General features: G+C 34.7%; 2 protein-coding genes and 1 long non-coding RNA gene across 4 annotated transcripts; 1 reads left to right on the top strand and 2 right to left on the bottom strand.

The window, feature by feature from the left end:
• Positions 1 to 422: 422 nt before the first annotated feature.
• On the bottom strand, positions 423 to 6480 carry LOC129254927 (protein ABHD15-like). Its single transcript, XM_054893470.2, has one exon. It carries the CDS (start codon positions 5456 to 5458, stop codon positions 3986 to 3988), a length of 1473 nt encoding a protein of 490 aa, XP_054749445.2. The 5' UTR covers positions 5459 to 6480; the 3' UTR covers positions 423 to 3985.
• A 1789-nt stretch (positions 6481 to 8269) lies between these two features.
• Positions 8270 to 12010, top strand: LOC129276116 (heparan sulfate glucosamine 3-O-sulfotransferase 5-like). Of its 2 annotated transcripts, none has more exons than XM_064108127.1 (2): positions 8270 to 8746; positions 9866 to 12010. In XM_064108127.1, the coding sequence occupies exons 1-2, from the start codon at positions 8734 to 8736 to the stop codon at positions 11068 to 11070; spliced, it is 1218 nt and encodes a 405-aa protein (XP_063964197.1). In that variant the 5' UTR covers positions 8270 to 8733; the 3' UTR covers positions 11071 to 12010. The 2 variants fall into 2 exon arrangements, with proteins under 2 accessions (XP_063964197.1, XP_054768528.2); XM_054912553.2 differs by lacking the exon at positions 8270 to 8746 and adding an exon at positions 8836 to 8900 and having other exon boundaries at positions 9866 to 12004.
• A 2435-nt stretch (positions 12011 to 14445) lies between these two features.
• Positions 14446 to 22375, bottom strand: LOC129276127 (uncharacterized). Its single transcript, XR_010292729.1, has 4 exons — positions 22321 to 22375; positions 19114 to 19266; positions 18262 to 18411; positions 14446 to 17046 (listed from the first exon to the last, which is right to left on the bottom strand). It is a non-coding gene; the product is annotated as an uncharacterized LOC129276127 (long non-coding RNA).
• Positions 22376 to 26095: the final 3720 nt, after the last annotated feature.

The raw sequence follows: 26095 nt of genomic DNA, 5'->3' as shown, positions 1-26095 counted from the left end.
GAGGTGTGTTATTACATGTACCTCTTTATTCTATTCAAAAAAGTGATTGGAATAACAGACTTTCTTCTTCATACAAATTTACGATGGTGTATACCGCAGCATGACTTTGTAAAGTGTACGTGTGCGTGTGTGTGTGTGTGTGTGTGGGGGGGGGGCTAAACATTCAAAAATGCACAAATTCACATTTTGTACATAGTTGGAAAGATTGTCAATTGTGATTCTTTTTTTACCTTTTGAGTCAGCATACCTCCCTGATAAGATATGGTGCTCATCTGGCAAAGAAATTTATGCACAGTTTTGTTCAACGCAAACGAATGTTATAAAGGAATAAATGTATTTAGATTATTCAAACATCCCAAGCAAGCCTTCAACATTCCATAACAATTAGCGTGTATTAAAATAGAAAACACAAATACACAGGATTTCATGTGCATTAAGTTCAGACTGTATTAATCAGGAAATGCAAGTATAAAAAATCGTTCATTTACAGGGGTCAGTGTTAATTTTGATCCTATATACAATTATGTTATATAGAATTCATTTTATATATTCCAAAATTTATCCTAAAATCCATTCCTCACACGCTTTTACTGACAGTGTTTATACGAGTTCCCATTTTCAATAATATTGATCTTGCAACACAGTTTCAGTTAATTCTGGTAGAAATTATATCTTACTTCAATATTTTAATTCAAGTAACTAATTTTTTTAGATTAAAAAATCATAGAAAGTTGGATTATTAGACATATATCTCACGAATATATGTATCATTACGCTTTAAAACTAGATACCATTCAACCATTCGGGTATTCTTTAATGATTAGTATCACATTAAGAATTCATATTATCATCAACCCAATTAACCATTGCTTTTGAAGATATACCATGTGATAGGAAATGTGAAGGACTCATTGCCTTAATATTCTTTTCTAAAATTCTACCAAGCTGCCAAAACGTGAATGAAATAAATTCAATAAAAGATTGTTAAAGCTGTAATAAACCTTTATTTCAAATACTTCATTTTTGTTTCTTTATCGTAACAATCAAAAGCAACGTTATTGGAAGATTTACATATAAATCTGAATCTGAAGCAATTATAAGAATAGCAAGACTATTATTTTGAAGAAGAAAAATTGGGAAAATTGATGGAAATAAATAAAGAGGATTAAACAGACGCTTTTTGAAGTATTTCACAGACAAGCAGATAAATCAACAGATCAACCAACATGTGAGATCATCAACCATTTATCACACGAGGGACACGTCCCTGATAAAAACAAGTGAAAAGATTCGGGCATTAACTCCGGGCCATTAGCCTTTATTGTAATGTGGCACAGACTTCTATGATCGTTACTAGTAATATGCTTGAATGGCAGAGATCTAGATCTACTATAATGAGGAGGAAAGTTATCAAATCCAGATTAATTCTCGGTCTCAAAATGTCATGTTACATTATAAAACAACATTAAGGATGTGGTGAAAATGAAGAGTAAATTTGGTACTCAATTTGTCGAAGATAATGTTGATGAATGTATGCTCATTATTATCGTTTTCATGTGTCAAATGACAGATACAATACCCGTAGATCTATTACCCTTGGGACCAATGTATGTAGTTCATCTTCATACTGTTGTATGAGATATTCGTCAGTACATTCGAGACTATAAAATCACAATTTTTCAAATTGCTCTTTTTTCTTTTAAGAATGTTCTACATCCTTTCTTGTATTATATTGTCTACGTCATAAAGTTTGAGACATGTATCAATTACCATGTGTATTGCCCCTCAATGTATTTCACTGTGCTCATGCAGTCGAATCGTTCTGTAGAGGTGCAATATACAAAATTTGGTAGGATATAGTTGACTTAACGACCACTGCAGTGTGGTATTACCACAAAGTTTGGCACAATGCTATTCAATTTCAAAATGCAGAAGATATGAGCGGAATGTAAACACATGACCAATGTTTAGTGAGCAATTTGTACCGTGTTTTTTTTTTCTCAATAGAACTGTTGTGTGCATTGTAGATTATACACTTTTAAGGTAATCTCGTAGACATATCACCATGATAAGACGCAACTCTGTGAAGAATCGTAATTCCCGTAATTGCTTTTGGATACGAACAACCATGCAACGTCAATATACAGCATTTGCCACACATTGGAATCGACGAGTTCTAGTAGGCTTTATGAATTTATGTCATAAATCATCCCATATGCAGATAAAACCCAATGTCAATGTTTGGTAAACGATGGTATCATAAATATTAGCTAAGACATGTTTACGACACCATCTTTACGTGGTGATAAAATCATTTGAAAGAAAGACTCGCTTTTCAACATGTTTTAATTTTGAATGTTCATCAGTCAGAAGAATGTGTTCTATAGTATTTAAGAGATGTTTGTAGCGGATGTAGACGTGCAAGACTTGCCCATAAGCAATTCAACAGTAGTCTTACAAGAAAAAGGACAAACAGAAAACAGATAAACGAGCCAAGTATCTATTTCAAAAGGAAGACGGTGAAATAGATTTGCCGTTCAATCTAGTATTTTACCTATTGATGAGTACATCAAGTTTCCGTAAACGTGATGTATTCATGGTTATTAAAGTACGGTACGCGTTATAAAGTATCTTCTGAACAAACTCTTTCTATTTCCGAAAAAAAATACTTGAATATAATCTCTTTATAATTATGGCTTTACATACTATCCAGCAAATCTCAGTTATATTACTGTTAAAACTGTTAAATTACAAATTGTGTAATTACATCGACAAACCGTTTTTCGCGGTTAAGCGAAGGCGGATAATAAATCATGGAAAGCTTTCCATTGTAAAGCAGGATATTCCGCAAAAGACAATAAAGAAATGGAAAATCATTATCACGGTGACATGCAAGATATTTCCTATGGATATCGTGTAATTGTACGCCTTTCTCTTGTCTTGCATTGAACAAAGTCGGGGCTTACCCCAAAAGTCATCCATGAACAAAATGGTTATAGGGAAATACGCAAAATTATTAGTAACTGCGTATTTACTATTTATTACTTCCGTTCCATGTGTTTTACACTAATTGTTTAACAGATATTTATCTCGTTGAATACTGAATTCTGTTTTTTCCATATTGGTTTGTGAAGGGACCACCTGATCACATTAGCTATTTAACCGATGTATGGTGCTGTTGACTCCACTTGGCCATGTAATTAATTATAATGCTCCAATTAAGTTAAAGTCACAACCAACTCCTATCCGACCGATGAAATATATTCAGAAATAACATAATATAGTTGGTCGGTCTGGAGTGGTAACGCCGGTGAGACTGTCCTATTATCAATATACCCTAGAAGCTATAACGTAGGATGCAATTAAACACCATCCAGTTGAACGGTCATCAGCCATTATTAAACAAATACTGGATGTAGCGATTAAAAACTTATTAGACGGTCCATTACCCAACATCAATCATCATTACTCGTGATACAACTATCGGTTTTATTAAAACATCGTACAGAATCATTATAACGGATCGTGCAATCTACAGAACGCATGAACTCAACTACGTCAACAGAGAAATGGAGTGCAAGGAGATAAATGTTTTTCGACAATAGTCTGAATGGATTGTGTGAAGGAATCCTATCGACTTTAACATCTATTCGGTTAAAAATGGTAAGACATTTATATATAAACCAAAATCAATACCTCCGAAATAGATTTTTTGGGATCATGGAACAATGCTTGCCGAATTGAAACTCCATACGTTCAATGAGGCTTTGTACATCAAGTACAAAGTGTCAGTCTCAAATGATATTGGTAACCCAAATACTATCAATATAATGATATGTTGAAATTGAATAGTACTTAAAGTAATAAAATTGTACTGACAATAATTCAACAACGTAGTCATGTACATTTTTTCCAGCAGGGGAAAAAATAATGATGATGCAAACATTTGAAGGTATCTGTTTGATTTTCGATAAAATATACCAATTCAGGAATCAACACGCATACGGCCACTAATTTTCCGTTCATTAGTAACGTTTTCAGTGAACTGTAATGCAGCTTCTATATAATCCATCGCAACTGTGTGAGCCCAGGATTTTGGGTTAAAAGAATCTTGCAGGAACCCACAATGACCACCGCTTTCAGTTGTCATTAATAACAAATTAGGTAGCGTAGAGAATAATTCATTTGGAATGTCTTCCTTCTTAACGACGGGATCATCGAATGAGTTGATGCATAGAAGTGGAACAGCGATTTCATCAGCTTCACGTAAAGGTTCGTTATGTTCCCAATATTCCACCATGTCTTTCATCTTATACATAGGGCAATCGACATTCTCTAACCATTGTGTTAAAGTACCCGAGGAAAAGGCAGCATCTAGATCGAAGAATTTTGGCATTGTGTTGACATGATTCGTAAAATTCAATTTGAGTAATTGAAGAGTGAACCATTTCAAAAGAGAGTTATGTCGATTCTTCTGGATGGTGGACTCTAGGTCATAGATGGGTGATAAACAAACCGCCGCGGACAGTCTGGAAGACGAACCATAATTTCCTAGGTACGACAAAAGCAGACTCCCTCCGAATCCAAGACCGATAGCACTAATCCGTCTCCCAGAACGAAGTCTTGATGAGAGGTAGCACAGTGCATCACGTAGATCTAAAGGATCTCCAAGGCTTTGGCATTTAGGAGTACTAAGAGGCAAACCATTGGTCCCTCTTCGATGAAAGACGACTGGTTCGTAACCATTGTTGTATGCACTCGAGCAGAGACGCGATACATTTCCAGATCCTGCAACCAAATCCGGTATGATTACAATCAGCCCTTTGGACAATGTTTTCCTCCTTTTACGTTTTGAAACAGAAGAATTCTTCCAAGCCCAATCCAACGCTACTATCCCACCATCAGACATTTGGAGAACCTCTCTCCGATACCTAATGGTGCTATCCGAAAGGATCACACCTAGAAGGGTTTGAAGGTAACCGAAAGACGCCCAAGTCGTTGGGATAAAAGGCTCTCGTAGGGTGTAACATGATCTGAGTACATACTTAAGAAGAGATGATGCACGAAAATTGAGATGAGGTAATGATGGTTGCGGTTTATCTCTCGAGCCCCAATTCCAGAACCATCGAAAAAACAATACCATAAGCGTGCAACCCAAGGTTACTCGCTCTATAACAGGGGTGATAATCGATCGTTGGACATAGCCGCTGCTGACCGGACTAGGTTCCTTCGGGCCACTCTGCATAGTAACTTGCCTGCACCAAGTCTGATGGCTGTTTCTACAATGAGGGTGGTCAGAGCATAAGGGATCGATCTGGGATAAGGTGAGTTCTGTTGGTATCGTTGCGGCTCCGTAGTAAACAAAACTCATTATGAAGCCGACGAGAGCCGTGTAGTACTCCGCAGCTGCTCCGACTACTGCAAGCATCTGGATCAATGATTTCCAGCTCGCTCGCATCGGACACGACGTACCAATAACCTTGAGAAAGCGCCGATTCAAATCGCTCCTGTTGTTAGAACATTTACTTCATCACATCGAAAATAATGTCAAATATCCTTTACCACAAAGTTTACTGATGTCGATTACTGTGCAATATGATCCGGAGCAAAGTATCCAACGCTACAACTAATGAAGAAACTACATTACAAGTAAAAACGAGAAAAAAACGTGTGTTAATGAACATAAGATGGCATTAAAACATGTTTCAAACGTCAGTTTTCACCCGTCTTGCACCGTTTTGAATTATTGCTTCTTATGATAATCCTTTTTTTTTCAGAACAAGTAGAAACGTCTTTTGTAGTTGCAGTAGACATTATGTAATCACAAGGAACAGTTTCTAGGCAATGAAGATGCGAATTCGACGACTGCTAATCGGGTAGATGATTTTCAAATTCATCTTAACCTGCGAACAACTCATTTGGTGCTCATCTCGATGCAAATGTCTATTGATAACTTGACGTTAAATTTTGCATGTCATTAATCATGATAATCTTCCTAATACTGTAATGTTGGTGAAAAAATAATGATATCTGACGAAATTTATTTTAAATATTAAAATCTAATCCCTGTGTCCAGCGAGAGATGACTTGGGGAGGGTTCATTTATTCCGACCGAAAATTCCGTGAACTGCATAGGAGTCTTAAATCACCAAAATCAACCCAGGTAAATAACAGAATATTAGAACTGACAAGTCCTTCCCCTAGTAATTTCTTAGTCGCTTGGAGCTTCAAGTAAGACTTACGATGAAGGATGATGTATGGTGTCAAAGTATGGACGTTCCGCAACCGATGAGAGAGTCTGGTAAATGTTCTATACTTGTCTGCTCCCTTTCATTTAACGCGGCGGACTGTCATACTTTGGGCGTACTAAGCGCTCACAAACTATGTAAGATTTGGCGTCTGTCTCGCGAGTACATGGAAGGCTTTGTACAGCATGACGTAAAGCGAGAGTATAAGCCTCGCTCTGAGGCCAGCAAGTAAGCAACTGACTACTAGACGAAAGAACAATCAGCTATCTTTGCTAACGCACGCGAATGACGCATCAAGTTTCGTTCTCCATGAGTGCTACTATGTATATTAGTAAAGAGCACACGGGATTAATGTAATAGACGTTAATATATTCCCTGTAGTTTTATTATGTCAATACAATGATTATGACGTATTAGATAATGGCATCTCTGGATGGTTTACCATCAATGTTCCTCCATCAACGGCTGCTAATTTGTTAAATATGGAGAGATAACAAAAAGATGATTTCACAATTTGTTAACGTATCGGCAGCTATCGTTGTTATGACATTTAAAGACAAAAATACATTTTACCTGGTATCACAATAACCTTATACGGGTCTGAATTCATTGTGTTAAATTATCAATCATAATATTTGACGTTTGCTCAGCCAATATCAAATGCCCTGAAGTCGGTCTATTTTCTTTTTTATGGCTTTTGTAAATTTTAGATTGACACTACGCATCTCATGTATTTTCTTTAATTTATCCCTTTTTTCTAAATCTCCAAACCATACTCTTTCTGTTTCTTTTCCTTGTACACGTTTTTATGTACATTTTCTTTCTTCAATATTTAAGTATACTTATTTCTATTAATTTTCAAATAATACTCAAAACATAACAGAAGTCTTCATAATATTGAGAACATAATTCTCCAGAATCTTTTTTATAATATACAAAGTCATTTTGAATAACTAAAAATATGTACTTCAAAATACTCAGTCAAATAATGAGAAAGTAGTTGGTTTGAAAAAGTGTATGGCAAATTCACAATGCTTTTAGATGCTCATGCAGATAACAAGTCTTTGTGTTATTGCAGTTTAAAATGAATAGGAATGGCAGTCATTTTCTTTCAAGTGCGAAGGACTCACAGTGGGTATTACATAATATATTGCCGCATTGGAATTTGATCAAGAGCATCAAGGTTTACCCATTTAATAACTTAACTACATTTCTTTACTTTTACCACAGAAGTAAATTCAAGTTCATTTTCTTTCATCAAAGAAGTACCCTTTTCTCGTATTTGGGATAGTGTCCCGCGTACCGCTTCCTTCTTATCGATTTACTTTTCATGACTAGCGGTTTGAAACAAATACTTGACTTTGTCTGAAATAGCGAAGCGCAGTTTCATGACCTTGTATGAAGTTCTGCATTATCTCTCTATTTATGGCCTTCGAAAATAACACGTCTTGGTTGCTCCTGAATGAAATGCACTGCCTATTTTTACTTTCAATCGTAAAAGAGATTTTGCTTTAGTGAGACCGAAGTGAAATAAATCCGCATCAGAGATTTAGCAATGGTATAACAGCTTTTCCATTCAATGAATAAATAAGGGAAAACGACACAGAAGGAACGGATAACAGACTTTATCAATGACTTTGGAACTATTTTTTGACTGACGGAAGGATTATGGCTATTTTACTTATTCAGTTGATAAATTTGATCCGATCATAGTTATCTTCATAAATGGCGATTTATTTTTAAAATGAGCTGGCTATGATACCCTTCTCTGGTCAGATATAGAATGTCAGATATGTATCCTATCCAATGGTAGTAAACATTCGACCCTCTAATTTCACGTTTATTGTTTAGGAATTTTTCAAAAGTGTAATTTTAACACACAAGTCTATGGGGAACGTTTTATCAGCCATGAACAAACGTTGATCATGTCAAACTTGATCAATAATGAAATATCTACAGGTGGCGCCATTCTAACAAATACATCTGTGCCTAAACTAGAGTCTGATAGTCTTACTATCTTTGGAGAATAAATTCGCTCTTGCATAGAACACCCCAATCCCTTCTCGCCCTCGAAATATCATTTGGCTTAGTGCTGCCCGAGAAGACTCTCATATTGAAGGTTTATCGTCAACACAAATCTTAATTCCCTGTTTGTTGCTATACAGATTCGCTTTGTTAGTTTCCATTGGTAAAAACGGATTCTTGTTTGCATTTGAAAGCCTAGCTCTGCACGCAACAAAGATCTATATTTACCAACCAAACCAGGACAGTCTTGCGAGACCACTATGTAACTTGCCTATCTTCGAGATAACGATGCTGTGGCTGGTACAGATCTGTTCACTTTCTCCTATTTGTTCCCTGTCTTTTTTCCCCTCTTGTGCATTGGACTATGTTTTGCATCTGAATAGTATTAAGTGTGCCTAAACAATGGAATAACCATCTGTGTCATAATTCTTACCGAGATAAGGATAGACTCAAGTTGAAGATGGACGAAAGAGGTTAGTAGGAGCGTTGGGTAGTAGGTAGGAGGCAAATGCAGGACAAATGTCTTAATTGATAACAAGGGTACATTTGCCTCAACGGCCGGCTTCCCGGTGCCGATTTCTTTTCACGACCATAATACAATGCATATTTGGAATGCATAGCTGGAAAGTAAGTTTTATCAATTCCGAGTGGGAAATTTTACTCTTTTTTTAACAGAGGGACGCTTGCAGTGATTGTGATTTTTCCTTTGCCAGCGAGGAAGCGTAACTTTCGAGTAAAAAAAAACCAATTTTTTACATTACAGACCAGTTTTTGTAGCGCAATAAAGAAAAATAGCTTCGGAGGAAGAGAGGGAGGGGGGGGGGGGCTGCCATTTATAAAACTACATATTATCAAAATTTCCATTATCATTAATGATAATATTATAACAATCAGAAATACTATTATTAGTATTATCATTGTAGGCCTATATTTATTATTTTTAATGTTATTATCGTCATTATTATCATTGTTTTTATTAACATTATAATAATAATAATCATTATTATCATTATCATCATTAGAAGTAGGAGTAATAATAGGAGTAGTAGTATCAGTATTATCATTATCATTATTATATATAATTATTATTATTATTATTATCATCATCATCATTGGCTAAAGTATCACCATCAGATTATAAGAACAAGTATTATAGTAGTAGTAGTAGTAGTCGTAGGAGTAGTGCTACTACTACTACTACTACTACTACTACTACTACTACTACTACTACTACTACTACTGCTACTAGTAGAACTACTACTACTACTACTACTACTAATACTACTACTACTACTACTACTACTACTAGTACTTATAGTACTACTATTACTACTAGTACTACTATTACTACTAGTACAAGTACTACTACTACTACTTCTACTACTACTTCTACCTCAACTACTACTGCTGCTGATGCTATTACTACTACTTCTTCTACTACTTCTACTGCTGCTACTACTACTACTTTTACTACTACTATTACTACTACTACTACTACTACTACTACTACTACTACTCCACCTTAATTTGTACTACTTCTACTGAATACTATATACTTATATACTTATATTTTCCTATCCTTTCCTCTACAGGCTTCTGTGGTAGACAGCGAACAAGTTCATTAGGAAATATGCTACGAGATACTTTCAGGAAAAATCACAAAATCGCTATAATTGTCATCATGGTACTTGTGGTAGCACTTTACTTGTTTCCTCCAACTCATATCGTGTCAAAGAAAACTAGCGAAGGGGAACTGGGTCAGAGAAACGTAGGAGATAGTCCATTATGGCAGGAAAGGGGAAGAAATAAAACGGAGCCTAAGAAATTATACGTTAGACATCCATCAGTAATAAAGAATATCCGCAAGAAAAGCCAGAGGTACAGGCCTAAGTCTAGAACTAAAATAAAACCATCAAGGATATTTTACGGTGACTGTTACGCTTATTCATCTGAAGGAGCAAGGGTTCTGCCATTAGAAGTTTTGAAACGTCATGGATGCGAGAAGCGCCTTCCAAAAGCCATGGTAATAGGGATTAAGAAATGTGGTACGATGACTCTAACTCACTACCTTTCACTTCATCCTATGGTAGTCATTCGAGGAGAAGTAAGTGTTCCTCAAGGAACATGCCTTAATGCTGATGATATTGGAAAATGGCGAGAGCAGATGCAATGGTCTAGCCCAAGAATGGTTCCTATGATCGGTAAGCCCATTAACATGGCAAACGGTACGTTCGAATTGTTAAAATATCTGCTGGATAGTAACGCTAAAACGATCATGATAATCCGTGACCCGGTCGTTCGTGCTGTCTCTGATCATGTCCACACAGCTGGCATACTATCCAAAAGTACAGCGAGGACAAAAGTTCAATCGTTTGAAAACACAGTAATTAACCATTGGACAGGACAAATCAATGAGGACATTCCTTATGTTGTGAAAGGAAGATACGTTGAAAAATTTCGAACGACATTGAGGCATTTTGGACGCGACCGAATCCTTATTCTTGATGGCGAAGCCTTTGTTCAGGATCCTCTTCCCATCATGATACAAACGGAAATATTTCTTGGTCTTCCGCCATTTTTCGAGAGAAAACATTTCATCCAAAACCCAAAGACAGGGTTCTACTGTGCAAATGTTCCCCAGAGACCAAACTACAAGTGTGCGAATCCTAAAATAAAAGGGCGCCCTCACCCTGAAATACGTGAAGTTATATCAAAGAAGCTATATGATTATTACCGTCCATATTCTATGGAATTCATGAAAGAAGCAAACGTTTCCTTCAAGTGGCTATTACAGTAATCCATTAGAAACATTGGAATAAAGACACACTGAAATTGTTGAATCATTGTAGATTATTTGATAAGGATCTCACCTTGTAACTCCACTTCGTGAAGACATGATTAGATATTACTCCAAACATGATTCTTACCAATGAAATTACTCAAATTAATTTTTATTCGAAATTCTTGATGAAATAAACATTAAATCAACCCTTACCAGTTTCAACAAATACAAAAACCACGTTTGTTTAGCTAGAATTAAGATTGTTTAAAGATAAAAAAAAAACGAAACCATGAAGTTAAGACGAATTACAAAATGATTTATAAATACATGTATGTTTATTCCGATTTTTGTTAAATGGTGTGATGACATGTATGTGTTGCGATGCATATCAATTTGCAGCATGAATGTTCTGAATATATATTGTGTCAATCATTAAAGTAATAGAAATAATGTTCTGGGGAATTATACCCCAAAATACTTGTGTGCAACATATCTAAAGGATTTCATACAAACTTTGTATTGTTTTTTTGTTAGTTTTATACTTGATATGAAGCTATTAACGTACATATCTCACTTATGATTTTTTTTCATATCGGCTCACAAAACGAAATATATCTCTTAAAATATTTTTAGTGATTGTAATATGTGTTTTTGAAGTATATTATCGACCCATCTCAATGAGAATGAACTCAGTGAAAACGTTAGTGTTAACATGCATGCAAATATATACTGTATTAGGATATCAACATAGAATAGCGGTAAGAGCGATCTGTTATATTCTGTTTTTAAGTGTGACGATTCGTAATATGGAAAAAATAAGTTTTCGATTATTTCGCAATACAATGTACTTTAATTTCAAACTAAAAGCATTACATGTAAATAAATTCTAGTTTCTTCTTATTTTAATAACTCAATCATAAAGAGATATTTGCAATAAATCCCCACCTCTCAAATGAATTCAAGTTTCAAGTTTATTTTCAATTCTACAAAAAATTATACATGTCATCAATGAAGTAACAGTAAATTAACAATAATCAAAATACAGAACTGAGGTGATCTATCAAAAAGCACAGCTTGTAAGACAAAGATCACTTATTAAACATATATATATATATATATATATATACAGTGCAAAGATACATAAGAATAAATACATATACATCATGACTGTAAGCGAATAGAATAGGAGAGAAGAAAGTATAGGGGGCAGAAGTTTAAGGAATAGAATTAAGAAAAACGACAGAGCTAGGAGGTATATTGAAAAGATGAAAGTGGAGACAGGACAGGAGAGCTTAAAGAGTGGAGAGTGAGGAAGGGTAGAATGAAATAACTTAATATACGGCATGTACCTAAGTTCACAAAAGCACACACGCACATGCGCATTCATGCACATGAGCTACTAGGAAAGGTAAAAATAAACATGAGATATTAAAATAACATTAAAAACTACATACAATATTATCATGTATATGACACCTAGATAGATCCTTGTGATTTGATTGGTTATTTGATACCGTTCATTCAGCCCATTTTGCAATGATGTCATCAACCGTGCAATTTTGGATCCATTCATCGTGCAATTTTGGATCCATACGATTTTGTCCATTACACGCGCGCACCGAGACTGCAGCTGCAGGCAGGCACCAGCAGTGCGCATGTTATAATGACGTAACAATCAACAGACCGAACTCGCACTGCATGAGCATGTTTTCATGCTTCGAAATTCATAAATTTCATATGAACAAAAAAAAAAATCAATTTTTAGGTGTCATTTAAACCAAATAATTAATGTTTTTTCATTCGTGCAATGGACAGAATACTTCATTCGGTGAAAGATAAAATAATGATCCATTCAACGAGGCGTAGCCGAGTTGAATGGATCATTTCATCTTTCACCTCATAAAGTACTCTGTCCATTGCACTCATAAACATTCATTATTTGTATATTATATGACACCTAGATAGATCCTTGCGATTTGATTGGTTGTTTGATATCGTTCATTCAGCCCATTTTGCAATGACGTCATCAACCGTGCAATTTTGTATCCATTCATCGTGCAATTTTGGATCCATACGATTTTGTCCATTGCACGCGCACACCGAGACAGCTCATAGACAAATAAAAACGCATGTTGTAATGACGTAACAATCAACAGACCGAACTCGCACTGCATGAGCAAGTTTTGCATCGAAATTCATAAATTTCACATGAAAAAAAAAAATCAATTTTTATGTGTCATATAAACCAAATAATGAATGTTTTTTTCATTCGTGCAATGGACAGAATACTTCATTCGGTGAAAGATGAAATAATGATCCATTCAACTCGGCTACGCCTCGTTGAATGGATCATTTCATCTTTCACCTCATGAAGTATTCTGTCCATTGCACTCATAAACATTCATTATGTGTATATTATATAGTATGGGCGGCCAAAAGTGCCAAAATTAACAGTTTGAGAAATAAAGACATTTTCAGAAATATAGGCAGCCGTCAGAGAAATAAAGACAACCTCATAAATTGGTTAACAGTACTGGTCCTTCATATCTTGTAAACATAGTTGCTCATTACACACCTGCTTGTAATCTACGTTCCCTGAATGATACCACCAAACTTGTTATTCCGAGAACAGACCTCTCCATAGCAGAAAAACGTTTTAGTATAGCTGGATCCAGACTTTGGAATACACTCCCCTCTACCATCCGAACAACACCGACCATATCATCTTTCAAACGACAACTCAAGTCATATCTTTTTCCAAATATCTAGTTCTAATACATGCACTTGTACACATGTTTCATCTTGGTTTGAGAATTTTTTAAATCGGCTGCTCACAAAGTTAAACAATACCTTTAAGATTTATATTTATATTTTATTTTTGACAATTGTAAGCGCTGTGATACTTTTTGTGTGTATAGCGCATATAAATAACCATTATTATTATTATAAATATAGACAACCTCAGAACTAAAGAAAACTTCAGAAACATAAACAACAACAGAAATAGAGGCAAATTCAGAAATACAGACAACCGCAAAATTAAACAAAACGACTGAATTATAGTCCATTGCGAATAGCGCTAGCTCGTCAAAAATAGAGAACACACAAATTCTGTAGAGCACAGAAATTCTGTAGAGCTCAGAAATAAAGTACGGCACGTCAAACCAACTGTTAATGAGAGGGTGAGAGAGGGCGTAGTAACAAAATTACGATATGGCTTCGTGCATTTGACATCTTGGCAATTCAACTTCCAGTAGAAAACTAAAGTATACGTTAGTAGTATAGGTACTAACTTTAACTAGCGCTGGCAGCTAGTACAGCGCTGCGATGAATACCGTACCATACTCAGTGGCGTGGCATATTTCGTCGGGGGGGGGGGGGGGGGCAAGCGACAAGAATGAGCAAGGTGGTAGGAGGGTAGTAGGCATGGACGTATATAGGCATATTTTTTTCAAGAGGTCTGATAATCATTGCCCAAATATCAACTTCACAGTTTTTAATTTCTTTTTCAATTATTATTTAGCCTTTTTACATGATGTGAAACGTGCAGAACTTATACATTCGGTCATAAAATTACCAATACACGAGGATATTTGGGCACCTCGCAGTCCTCGTTGCCCTGCATTTTGCAGCCCACCCCCCATACACGTTTGGATGTGTAGGTCTGGCAGTGGCACTGAAGGTGGGAAATGTTACCCAGGGGGTGCCCAGTAAAACAGTTGGGATCTTGCTACTACTGATATTTGCTATCGGGCGATTACACTTTATTGTCAATTTTTTTTTTTGTATTTCATTCCAGGAAAGGAAATGCATTGGATCGTGATCGATATTTTTCTAATCAAGTGGTAATTGCAATGTTTATATTAATATACTTCTTTTATTCCTCCCTGAAGGTGTTTACATTATATTCCCAATTCTGCTGATTTGGAGACGTTATAAAAAAGGTATTTGACATTAAAATCAGTTAAAAATAATAATATAAATATAATAATTGCGAGCGCGAAGCGCGAGCTATTTTTCTTAAAAATTAGACCTAAAACGATACATTTTGTGCACTTATTCATTAATACGATTGGTATCTTCCTAAATAAATTATGCGGGCGCGAAGTGCGAGCAAAAAAAATTGATATTCCTAACTGGACACTAGACATTCTAAGCAGTTTTACAGGATGGGTATCTGAATAGTCGTGCGGGCGCGAATCGCGAGCTAAAAGTTTGATATTCCGACTTAAAACTTGATATTCTAAGCACTTTTAGTAGCATGAACAAATTGGTTTCTAACTGAATAATTAATTGATGCGAGCGCGTAGAGCGAGCTGAATTTTTTTAATATTTTAACCTAAAAACTAGACATTTATTTCAGGTATCCAACTAATAAATTGATGCGAGTGCTTAACGCGAGCGAAATTTTTATTGTTTTAATTACATTACCTAAAAGTTGTTCTGTACCTTTTTCCTGTCCCCTGCCAGCCCAGTCCTTACTCATGATCGGTACAGAAAGCTCTAAAAGTCGCATTGCGTAAAATTCACAATTTACCGATAAAAGTGTACAGTTCAATTGACATTTACCGACAAAGATGGTGGAACTAAAAAACCGAATCAGTTGGAACAGCCCCGTGTGCCCGACAGTTTATTATTTTTCCGACAGTCTCCAGTCCAGTTTTTGTCTTTCACTTTCGCGTTATAATAGCCTTAATTTATAAACTGACCCTTTGTTTTGTTCTCTTCTTCACAGTCTGTTTGTCTTAACTAACGGTACACTTTTTATACCCATGTTTATTACGTTCGTATTTTTGTTGTAGGGCCTCCAAGGACAACAGTATACCAATTACTAATGGAGCCACCCTACTAAAAAAAACTTATAAATAAATATAAATGAATAAATGAATAAATACATTATTTTTTTTAGTGACATATACATAGTTTTTATGACTAACAAAGGGGCTTAAAGTTTCTGCTTGTAGGTCTGGATAGATGTATATGTATACAAAAAGATCGGCCCTGCTTCTCGCTCACCTTGGTTTAATGGTGAGATGCGTTCATGTAATAATAATAATAATAATAATAATATTAATGATGATAACAACAATAATAATATAGGTATATTTACCCAGGGAAGCCTTTTCAGTTCTAAAAATTGTTCTCCCAGCGGGCCCTGCTATTATTATTACCCCGACTTTAGCTGAGTTGCCTAGGTGCTCAAGCATTCAAGGAATATCTTCCTACCGGGTACCCATTCACCTCACCTGGGTTGAGTGCAGCACAATGTGGACGAGTTTCTTGCTGAAGGAAATTACGCCATGGTTGGGATTCGAACCCACGACCCTCTGTTTAAAAGTCAGAAGACTAATCCACTGGGCCACAACGCTCTATTTATGCTCTTCATTAATTACTTTTTAAAAAAATGTTTCGTTTCTGAATATCACAATTTTTAAGCTTGCGCTTCCCGCTCAAAATATTTGATTAAAGAGATACTTAGGCTTGTTTTTTCATGAATTCCTACAAACAGTCATTAAATGTCCCTTTTCATTTATGAATATTAAACAATTTCAAGTTCGCGCTTCGCGTTCGCAATATTTAATTGTCAGAAAGGTGTCCCGTTTATGATAACAAAAAAGCGTTCAAAATTTTCCTGCTTTGTGGGTCTCAATCCGAAAAAAAAACAGCACGCGATTCGCGCTCGTATTATCATAGATATTATAGTTATGTTTGGTACATTTTTTTGGGCTGTGCATCCTCTTCAATATTTTCCTTTATCAGTGTTATTGTTATTATTATTTTTATTATTATCATGGATGACCACACATATGACTCGTTTAAGTACAGTTATTTTCATAACGTACGGAATGCCGCATATATTACGATAAATACACAGACGGAAGTCAAAAGAAAGGCTGAACCAACCCCAATAGCGACGGATGTATAATAACGAGCATCATGAGAGGCGAGTACTGCATTCAATGTCTGCCCAGATGACATGTACCTCCTTACCTTTAAAGGAAATACAAAAAACATAAAAAAAGAATAAAAAAGAAGCGTCAAAGTACATCATTCAAAATATTGAAATAATGATTATAATATTCAGATTCATATAGCGCAAATAACAATAAAAGCCTTTTAGCACTTTGAAATGGGAAAATGGTAAAATAATAAGAAGAAAAACAACGAAACAATCATAAAATGAAAAATAACATTCTAAAAATTCAAGACCTATTGAGACTACCCTCAAAGTGTCTGGATTCATATTTGGAAAACGTAAGACTTATATTTAGGCTTTATTGAATAGATCAAGAAAATAAAATCTTAAAGGTCAAGTCCACCCCATAAAATGTTAATTTGAATCAAGAGAGAAAAATCAAACAAGCATAATGCCGAAAATGTCATCTGAATCGGATGTAAAATAAGAAAGTTATGACATTTTAAAGTTTTGCTTATTTTTCACAAATAGTCACATGCACAACTCAGCGACATTGAAATGAGAGAGTCGATGATGTCCATCACTCACTATTTATTTTATTTTATTGTTTGAATTATACAATATTTCAGGTTTTACTAATTTGACATTAAGAACCAAAATTAAACGGAGCCATACAATGTTATAACAAAGGTAATACCACATGTTCAGGGAGAAATAAAACTTTGTTTAACAGGACAATGAGGATAAAATTTAGAAATAGTGAGTGAGGGATGTCATCAGTTCCCAAATTTGCATAACAACCAGGATGTGCATATAACTGTTTTGTGAAAATAAAAAATGTCATAACTTTCTTATTTTACATCCGATTTTGATGAAATTTTTGATATTATGCTTGTTGGATTTTTCTATTTTAATTCAAATCAACCGTTTGTTGAGATAGACTTGTCCTTTGCATATTATCAGGAAGTTTGTACCATAGATGAGGGACTGCATATTGAAATTCTCTTTGGAACCTCAACGTAGTTGCCCAATCGGTTGATACTCATTAGGAAGCTGCTTTAAGCATACAGGGGCCATTGTATGCTGACATTGAATGCAATTTTAAGAAGTTGAGGTTAGGGTATGTTTTCAATCTATCTGTCACTTTTAACCAATATAAATTGCGACATGAAATTGAGACCGTGTTTTAATGATTCTTTGATCAATGCATCACATGACGCATAAAATAATCTATTCCAATAATCAATATCGCTGATTACAAATACATTAAAGGGAATATATAGGCCTACCTGAATGGACTTTGTTAGGGCGCAAATACCAACCGGGAAAAAGCAACACAAGCAGGCGAAGAGAGCCAAGTAAAAATAATCAGGTTGTTCTATCTCGTTTGGCTTTCCATATAGTAAAATATCATGTTCGGTGACAAGCTCATTGGATACCTGACAGAGAGAAATATAGATGAAATATATAGATAGATAGATAGACAGACAGACAGACAAGTAGATTGATAAAGAGGGCGGGGGGAGATGAAAGAGAACATGCAAATTTCATAATAATGGTCTTTATTGATATTTCATAACATTTCTTGCAGCCATGGCTGAATTAAAAATGGCATTACATTGATTCACATAAAAATTCATTCAGTTGTAAATGCACAAAAAAGGTAGTTTAAGATAAAATCAGTACACGATAAAGGGTTATCTCTATTCAACTTTGCAAGCATTGTGGGATATGTAGGTCAAGGAATTTACATAAAATTCATCCGGGAATATATGGATTATTGGTTGAATAGTATAGTTGAAAAGATATATCGACCAATGATTATTCAATGTCTGTTTTTCAAAGAGAACATAAAACATCTTTTATTCGTAAGAGAGTCCCATTTTTATCATTTTGTGGAGGCGGGGGGGGGGGGGGGGGGGGCTAATGCTTTCTCCTCTTCACATCACTGTTTTTACAGTCTCCTTAGTGAATATTTCCTTTCTCCCCTTTGAAGACAAGAATCAATAATAATAAAGAATGGATCCCATGTGAGTTGATAATTCACCATGATAAGAAAACACCCCACTTGTACTTTATTACATCAACCTTGCCAATTGTTTCTGGTTTTGCACATTTATACCGCAGATACCGAATCTTACATGTTGTTGATTATCATGCTCAGCGATGATGATGATTTGAGACAACTCAATTTCGTCTGGTTTCTCTTTCATCCTTTTAAAGCATTCCGCTTAAGTACCCTCACCAGTTCATATATCTTCTTCGACGCCACAGTTCTCTTCTTTCAAAAAAACCTTGGGGTGAAAAAACAGAAAGGCTCCCATTTCATTCGAAGTTTGAATATCAAGAAACATCCCCCCAACATGTTTTTTTTTGTATATCACAATGTAAGTAAGATATGCCATATATAAAAAATATTTTTCGACGAATTCTCTTTATTTCCATAATCATGTTGAATTACCAAATAATCAGTTGTGGAGTCGTTAACTTTACTGCGTTTATGTGTTGAAAGGGAGTTCTGAATCATTATGTTTAAAAATATACTCGTAAATACATCCCACAAAACTCCTGTAAACTTTCATCGGGATCGTCATTCGCCCGAAGAAGTCAATTGATAATTGGCGAAAAGTGGCAACAAATGAGTTGATTCCCATTTAAAAAAATATATAATTTCTCATATTGAACAAAACTGGATAAATGAGAAAAATTTACATCAGTTTATTCTGTAAACTGTATTGGGAAAATTTTTGTGCGGTAAAATTAACGGTAAAATGGGTATAAGAGCACCCAATTTTTTTTTTACCAAACACCGTAAAAATTTACGGTGGATAGTCGCGCAGCAAGTGGCAAGGAATTTTATCTATTTTTATTTTGACGTGCTGCGCCACTTTTTACCTTAATACTGGGGGCCTCTACACTTATTTCACCGTTAATTAGGATCTTCCGTAAATTTTACCCTACTTTCAGGGTAAAATTAGGCCAGAAAAATTACGGTTTACCCGAAAAAACTACCATAGACTTTCTTTGAACAGTATAGACCCCTACGATAAAAATTCTTAAATATAGACCGATGCTCTCAGAAAAAATAACATCTATTATATAATTAATAATCATATTGTAAATTTTGAATTGCCTGCATGATTCAACCTTTGTCCAGACCACGTTAGTCAGAAAAAGGCAATAAAAAAAAGAGCAAGACTAGAGCAAAAAGAATTGACATACACCATCAAATAACAGCCCAGATTAATATTTAATTGTGGTTAGAATATAATATCGCCCTCTATCGTTCTTATAGTGGCATATTTGAGTGTTCAGTGTCTGAGATTATACGTTTTTATATTTGCCATAAGATTATTACGGATGGAAACCTAACGTCGTTCAACATTTGATCGAATAAGATCTGCAGCATTATTATTATAATGAAAAATATTCGAACATTTTAACAATGTCAACTATATACAAAGTTTGGGACAAAGTAGCAATTTCCTCCTACATACTAGTAGTGGTTTTTGAGAGGATGTCTAAAATAGCAACATGAAATGCACTGCTGGGGAGCAGAAAAGTTGATAAAAAGAGGATTTCCCTAATATGAAATAAAACATTTACACTAAAACTATTACAAATCCTTGATCTATATGACCCCCCTCCCCCGCGTTGTAGCCCCAGAAAATTCTTGAGGAAATGAGAAGAAAAAATATATTTCAAATTCACGAACTAGTCATCAAACTGTAAAATTTATCTGAACATCAATAGGTATTTCAAAATGAAACAAATGTTGGTTAAAACCACAACGGCACAAAGATTTCCCATGATTTAAGCGATCTATTATCTTCTGCACATTTACAATAACATTATAAAATCACCATTAGATTCTACTCAGGGGCGTTGGACTTTATGAGATCAAAGTAAAGAAACGTGTAACGACATGAGATAGTATTGGCAGGAACAATAAGACATTGGCGAATGTACATCCATTATGACATTTGGTCCTTTTTTCATGTTTTCAATTCAATTTTTCTAGTTCTTGGAGGTAAAATTTTTAATAAACCTAATTTCATATAATAAAATACAAAAGAACAAGTGGGGATGTGACATCATCAGCCCACCTAATGAATATTCATGACGACTGTTTTCACAAAATATTGCTAAACTTTAAAATTCAATAACTTTATTTGTTATCCGATTTTGATGAAATTTTCGGCATTTTGCTCAGTGAATTCTACTCTATTTATTAAGCTATAAATACTTTCTGCCCGGATTATTCCTTTAATAACCTTAACTCTAAATCCGAATTAAGGACAAAACCTGTATTCGGTTTTGCACATTACCTTGTTATAATCCAAACCAAACTCTTGCAAGCTTTCGGGTTGATCAAAACTAATACATACATAGATATATCATATTGCATCAGTAATAATGCTTGTACATTCAGACACCGAATATATTAGAACTATTAAGTTAATAATAACATGATTATAATCCCAAGGATCAGTTGAAGAGTGAATTAATATGGCTTATCAATAACTCACCATGTAATATAATGCAACTCCTAATCGTTTTGGTGTGATGTTTCATGGTATAAGCACCAAATTACTGTTGGGATAAGGCCTTGTATTGATCTTGTCATTCTTCAAATATTGATACTTCACATGCACTTCATGTTTGCACGTAATATCTTAGAATGATTCGATTCACATTAATTTTAGGAATGCAAATCCCCCAATTCATGACAAACAGATTGATGTAGTAATTCGGGTTTAATGTGCAAAGTATTAGATACTAATATTTGATAAGCAGGAATTAAAAAATGAAATAAATTCGAAATATAGTTGTCATGCGCGATTATAGCTTATATGAATATGATATATCTACAAACATGTAAAAAGTTTTACTTGTATAGTGCTTATAAAAACAATCCAGATTGATGACTTTGATCTTTAAAGGTCATTTAATATGATTATTCGATTTTACATAAAAATATATATATTTCAGCTGTTCATTGATAAACTTAAAACTTTAACTGTTAAAAAATAACAGGCTACAATGGAACTTTCTCGGATGCATCAATCAAGCGATTTATTCAAGAAAAAGCAACACGGCAAATTTAAAGTAATTTGAGAATATTTGTTTTTCAATGTTATGCTTGTTTAGCTACACTCTGTTAATTATTTTTATCACTGAGTACCCCTTTACAGCCACCTCCTAGTCTGGAAACATCAAATGAATTTCCAATTCTCTACCACGCTCTTTTAAAATTGTTTAAGTTCCTTCTTTCCAATCTAATGTTTATTTTAAAAACAAAATAAAAACTAAATTGATCAAAAAAGAAATGTGAAATTCATACTTACCTCTGTTGTTATGTGCAGATTGTTTATTTTCAGCTAGACTATATGAGCCCGCCTGCATGTCGGTTGAAAATAAAAATGATGAAAACTCTTTTCTTGACCTTGCAGTGATGAGCCTGTAATTCTTTAACATGCAAGGCATGCATGGGCAAGGATTAGTTTTGTAATTCGATATGAGGAATTGGACTAATCACTTGACTCGGTTAAACAAAATCAAGACAATGTATTCAAGGAAATCCACTCATATCCAGAGAGGCAACAACTAATTATTAGATTCGGTTTAGATTTGTTTTATTGATTTTATTGTGTGAAATAACGAAATTCAATAGATGATTTTTTTTAATTTCCTCAATAATGTTGTCCTTCCGTATGTACAATTATGATGATAACCATAATACATGTAATGGATTTATCTTGAATGCATTATAACTCAATCAACATTTAGCTCTTTCTCACCTTCCTATAATAAGTGAATTAAACAGATAAATGAAATAAGATGATAATAACTATTACCGCTATTTACGACCAATGAGGATATGTATACTTTTTCCGTCATGAAATTTTAAATGATTAGCTTTTTAAGATATCAATTACACCAAAGCAGCAAAACAATGGTAACTCATCATGTTTACACTCTTAAAGAGTTTGGGCAAAAAAGGCCCAATTTTTAAACATCACTTTGAACCATACTGTCCACACAACTATTGGTTAAAATCTGTCAAATTGGTTAATAAAAACTAATAATTGGATAATAAATTTGCTCAATTGGATAAAAATTGCCCAGAATATATATATATATTTCGCCATCATACATTACACAACACAGTGGGTATGTTGCCAATTATATCATGTGTGTATATTTTGATATCTTTATCTTAACATACAGTGTATCATACATGTAGTGGTTCACGTAAAAGTAAAGCATACAATTCACTGATAAGAAACATAAATAACTATCAAGATAAGAATTGTCGTTTAGAATATAAAGTATTCTAAAAATTGAATAGGACCACAAGAATAAAAAGGGTATTTGATCATTGATCTAGTTTCTCTCTACAGCACACTAAACTGAAATATTGGGAGTTTGATAGTTTATTAAAAATTAAACATCCTCTCAGGGTATTAGAGTAAATGTTTAAAGAAGTCAATATGAGCAAAAATAATAAAAATGCATTCACTATATATGGGTGGGTGAGGGTGTGTGTGCGTGTTATTTCTTTTAATTTTTTTTTTTTTTTTTTGGGGGGGGGTCCGCAGAACCATAACTTCCCGTAACTACCAGTCACTCAGGTAGTGCATTCATAGAACAAGCCCTCTTTTTCATAAATATACAATAGTCTTGCGTGGGAAAATGTCTCTTGAGTTCGCATTTCAACAAAAGGGAGTCAGACTTTGCCTTTATTCGCTTCACTTGATTTGCACCCCGGTTCCTTGATAAGTACAATACAGGGAAATACATTTCTTTCATTCCCTTAGTAAAACGGACTGGAAGCTAAGAAAAATATGACCGAGTTTTTGTAAACGTGTTTTGTTCGTGACGTATCATTTGAAGGATGTTGGTAACAAGAAAGGAAAAATTGTTTTTGGGAGTATTCTGCTTGAATACGAGGCAAAATAAATTATAAGGGTCGTTGAATTTCTTAAAGACTGTAATAAAAAAAAGGATAATTTATCTTTCATGAAAATAAAATGCTCCAAAGCAATCATTTCGTCAAATTATAATAAACCTCCTAAAAATGTCAACTAACTAAGTTGACTTATCATCAGATGCGGACAACCTTTCAGACGCACCGGGGTAAGCGTTGCTGGAGTGGGGGGGGGGGGGGGGGGGGGGCTATCAGCATTTTTTCGAGCATTATATGAAAAGATAAGGAACAAGATAATGATAAATAAAATCGGGACACCAAGTAAGAAGAAGAATGTCAAATTGAAAGGTATAGGTCGTGTATCTTTTTATATATATTACCCCTGTGATTCAGTTGAGAAAAAAAGACGTCTGACGTCACTTAGGTCGCCTTGTCCCCTTATCCAAATAACCTGGGACCGCCCCTGAGACGCATCACTCCAATAAACATCTGTAATAATTTAGTTATCATGGTCACTGTTCATTTATAAAACATTATTCATTAAAATTTCAGCTTTGCATTAGCACTTTTGAAAAGTAATTTCCATTTATTAGGATCTTTCTGTATTTACCACCGAATGAAAAATGTAGATTCTTGATTAAACGCTCTTTCGTGGCCCGATATTCAACAATACATTAACATGATAAAGATACGAGGGGAACATTAATACTACTACTACTACTACTACTACTACTACTATTACTACTATTACTACTACTACTACTACTACTACTGCTACTACTACTACTACTACTACTACTACTACTACTACTACTACTACTAATAATAATAATATAATAGGTCTATTCACCCAGGGAAGCCGCTTCAGTTCTGAAAACTGTTCTCCCAGCATGCCCAGCGGGCCCTGCTATTATTATTACCCCGGCTTTAGCTGGGCTGCCTATAGGCGCTCAAACATTGCTTATTTGTGAAAGATATCTACCCTTGATATTAACTTTGCAATAAAAAAGTACCTCTAAGGTAATAATAGCCTATTAATCGAACATTTTTACCATGATAATTACCGGAAGGTATTGACAAATTTGTCAAAAATGCATCTAACCATGCTGGAAAGAAAATAGTGTCAAACAGTGTTACCACAGTGTGTTCACATAGCCAGTGGACTGTATGAAAATATTATTCACACTGTTAAAATGCTCAGATTTCAACAGTGTGAAGATATTTTCACACTGTGTGGACACATCGACAGTGTGGCTGTTCACAGCGTGTTCACATGATCGAGTATGGTTTAAATGCTCAAATTTAATAGTGTGAAGGTGATTTGACATTGTGCTCCACACTGTGAAAACTCTGTGGCACACTCTGTGGCACACTGTTGTTTCCTGTAGGGAAGATATCTCATTTGAGCTTTTTTATCAGGAAAGGCACAGATATCGTTGACGGAAACAATTTAAAGCGGTTAGTTTAACCATAAACCACAACCCTGAGGCAATGTAACATTATATACGATATTATCATCTGATGAAAATATTGTGTTTTCGATGCTTTTTATCGCGTCACTGATTTTGTCACCCTGGTAAATACCACAAATCAAATCACTCAAAAGCTTCAATTACATGTCTAAACCAGAAGAGACTAACAGGGTACGAGACCTTGGATATCGTTGACATTGACTTCGTGAATATTTACAGTGTTTCTTTGAATTGTGGTACACTTTATGAATATGACACTCTTGTTTGGTTGTTATGTCTGTTACTATGGATGTTAAATGTTATATACCCAAAGATGGTTTTATGTTTATGCATGATTAAAACTAATGAAGATCTAAAAATCTACCTAAAGCAAGAGGCTTACCATCAGAAAAAGCAACATGGAATAAGCTTGTTATTCTTATTTTTTTGAAGACTATGGATTCAACTGTCAAGATTAATGGATTTAATGTCATAATTTATGGTTAACTAGGATTGCGTAGACACTCAAAATCTTTCATTAAATTCACAGAAAAAACAGTAGCTTCTTATCATAATCGTTTGCCCTCTTCTTAGCTGAAAATGTAGCGCTAAAATGTTATTTTTATGAATATATGTTTGCGTAAAGGTGAACGGTTGTGTGCGCGAGGGTAACCTTCTGTGTATATACACTGTAAAAAAAAATTAGTAGAAATTACTTAATAAAATTGTGGCAAAAAATTG

This window comes from Lytechinus pictus, chromosome 2, assembly GCF_037042905.1.
Source record: "Lytechinus pictus isolate F3 Inbred chromosome 2, Lp3.0, whole genome shotgun sequence".
NCBI lineage: Eukaryota > Metazoa > Echinodermata > Echinoidea > Temnopleuroida > Toxopneustidae > Lytechinus > Lytechinus pictus.
Note: the sequence above shows the minus strand (reverse complement) of the source record. Positions and strands in the feature narration are given on the sequence as shown.

Excerpts from the sequence above, each read along its gene's own strand:
- LOC129254927 (XM_054893470.2), bottom strand. The coding sequence starts at position 5,458 with ATGCGAGCGAGCTGGAAATCATTGATCCAGATGCTTGCAGTAGTCGGA.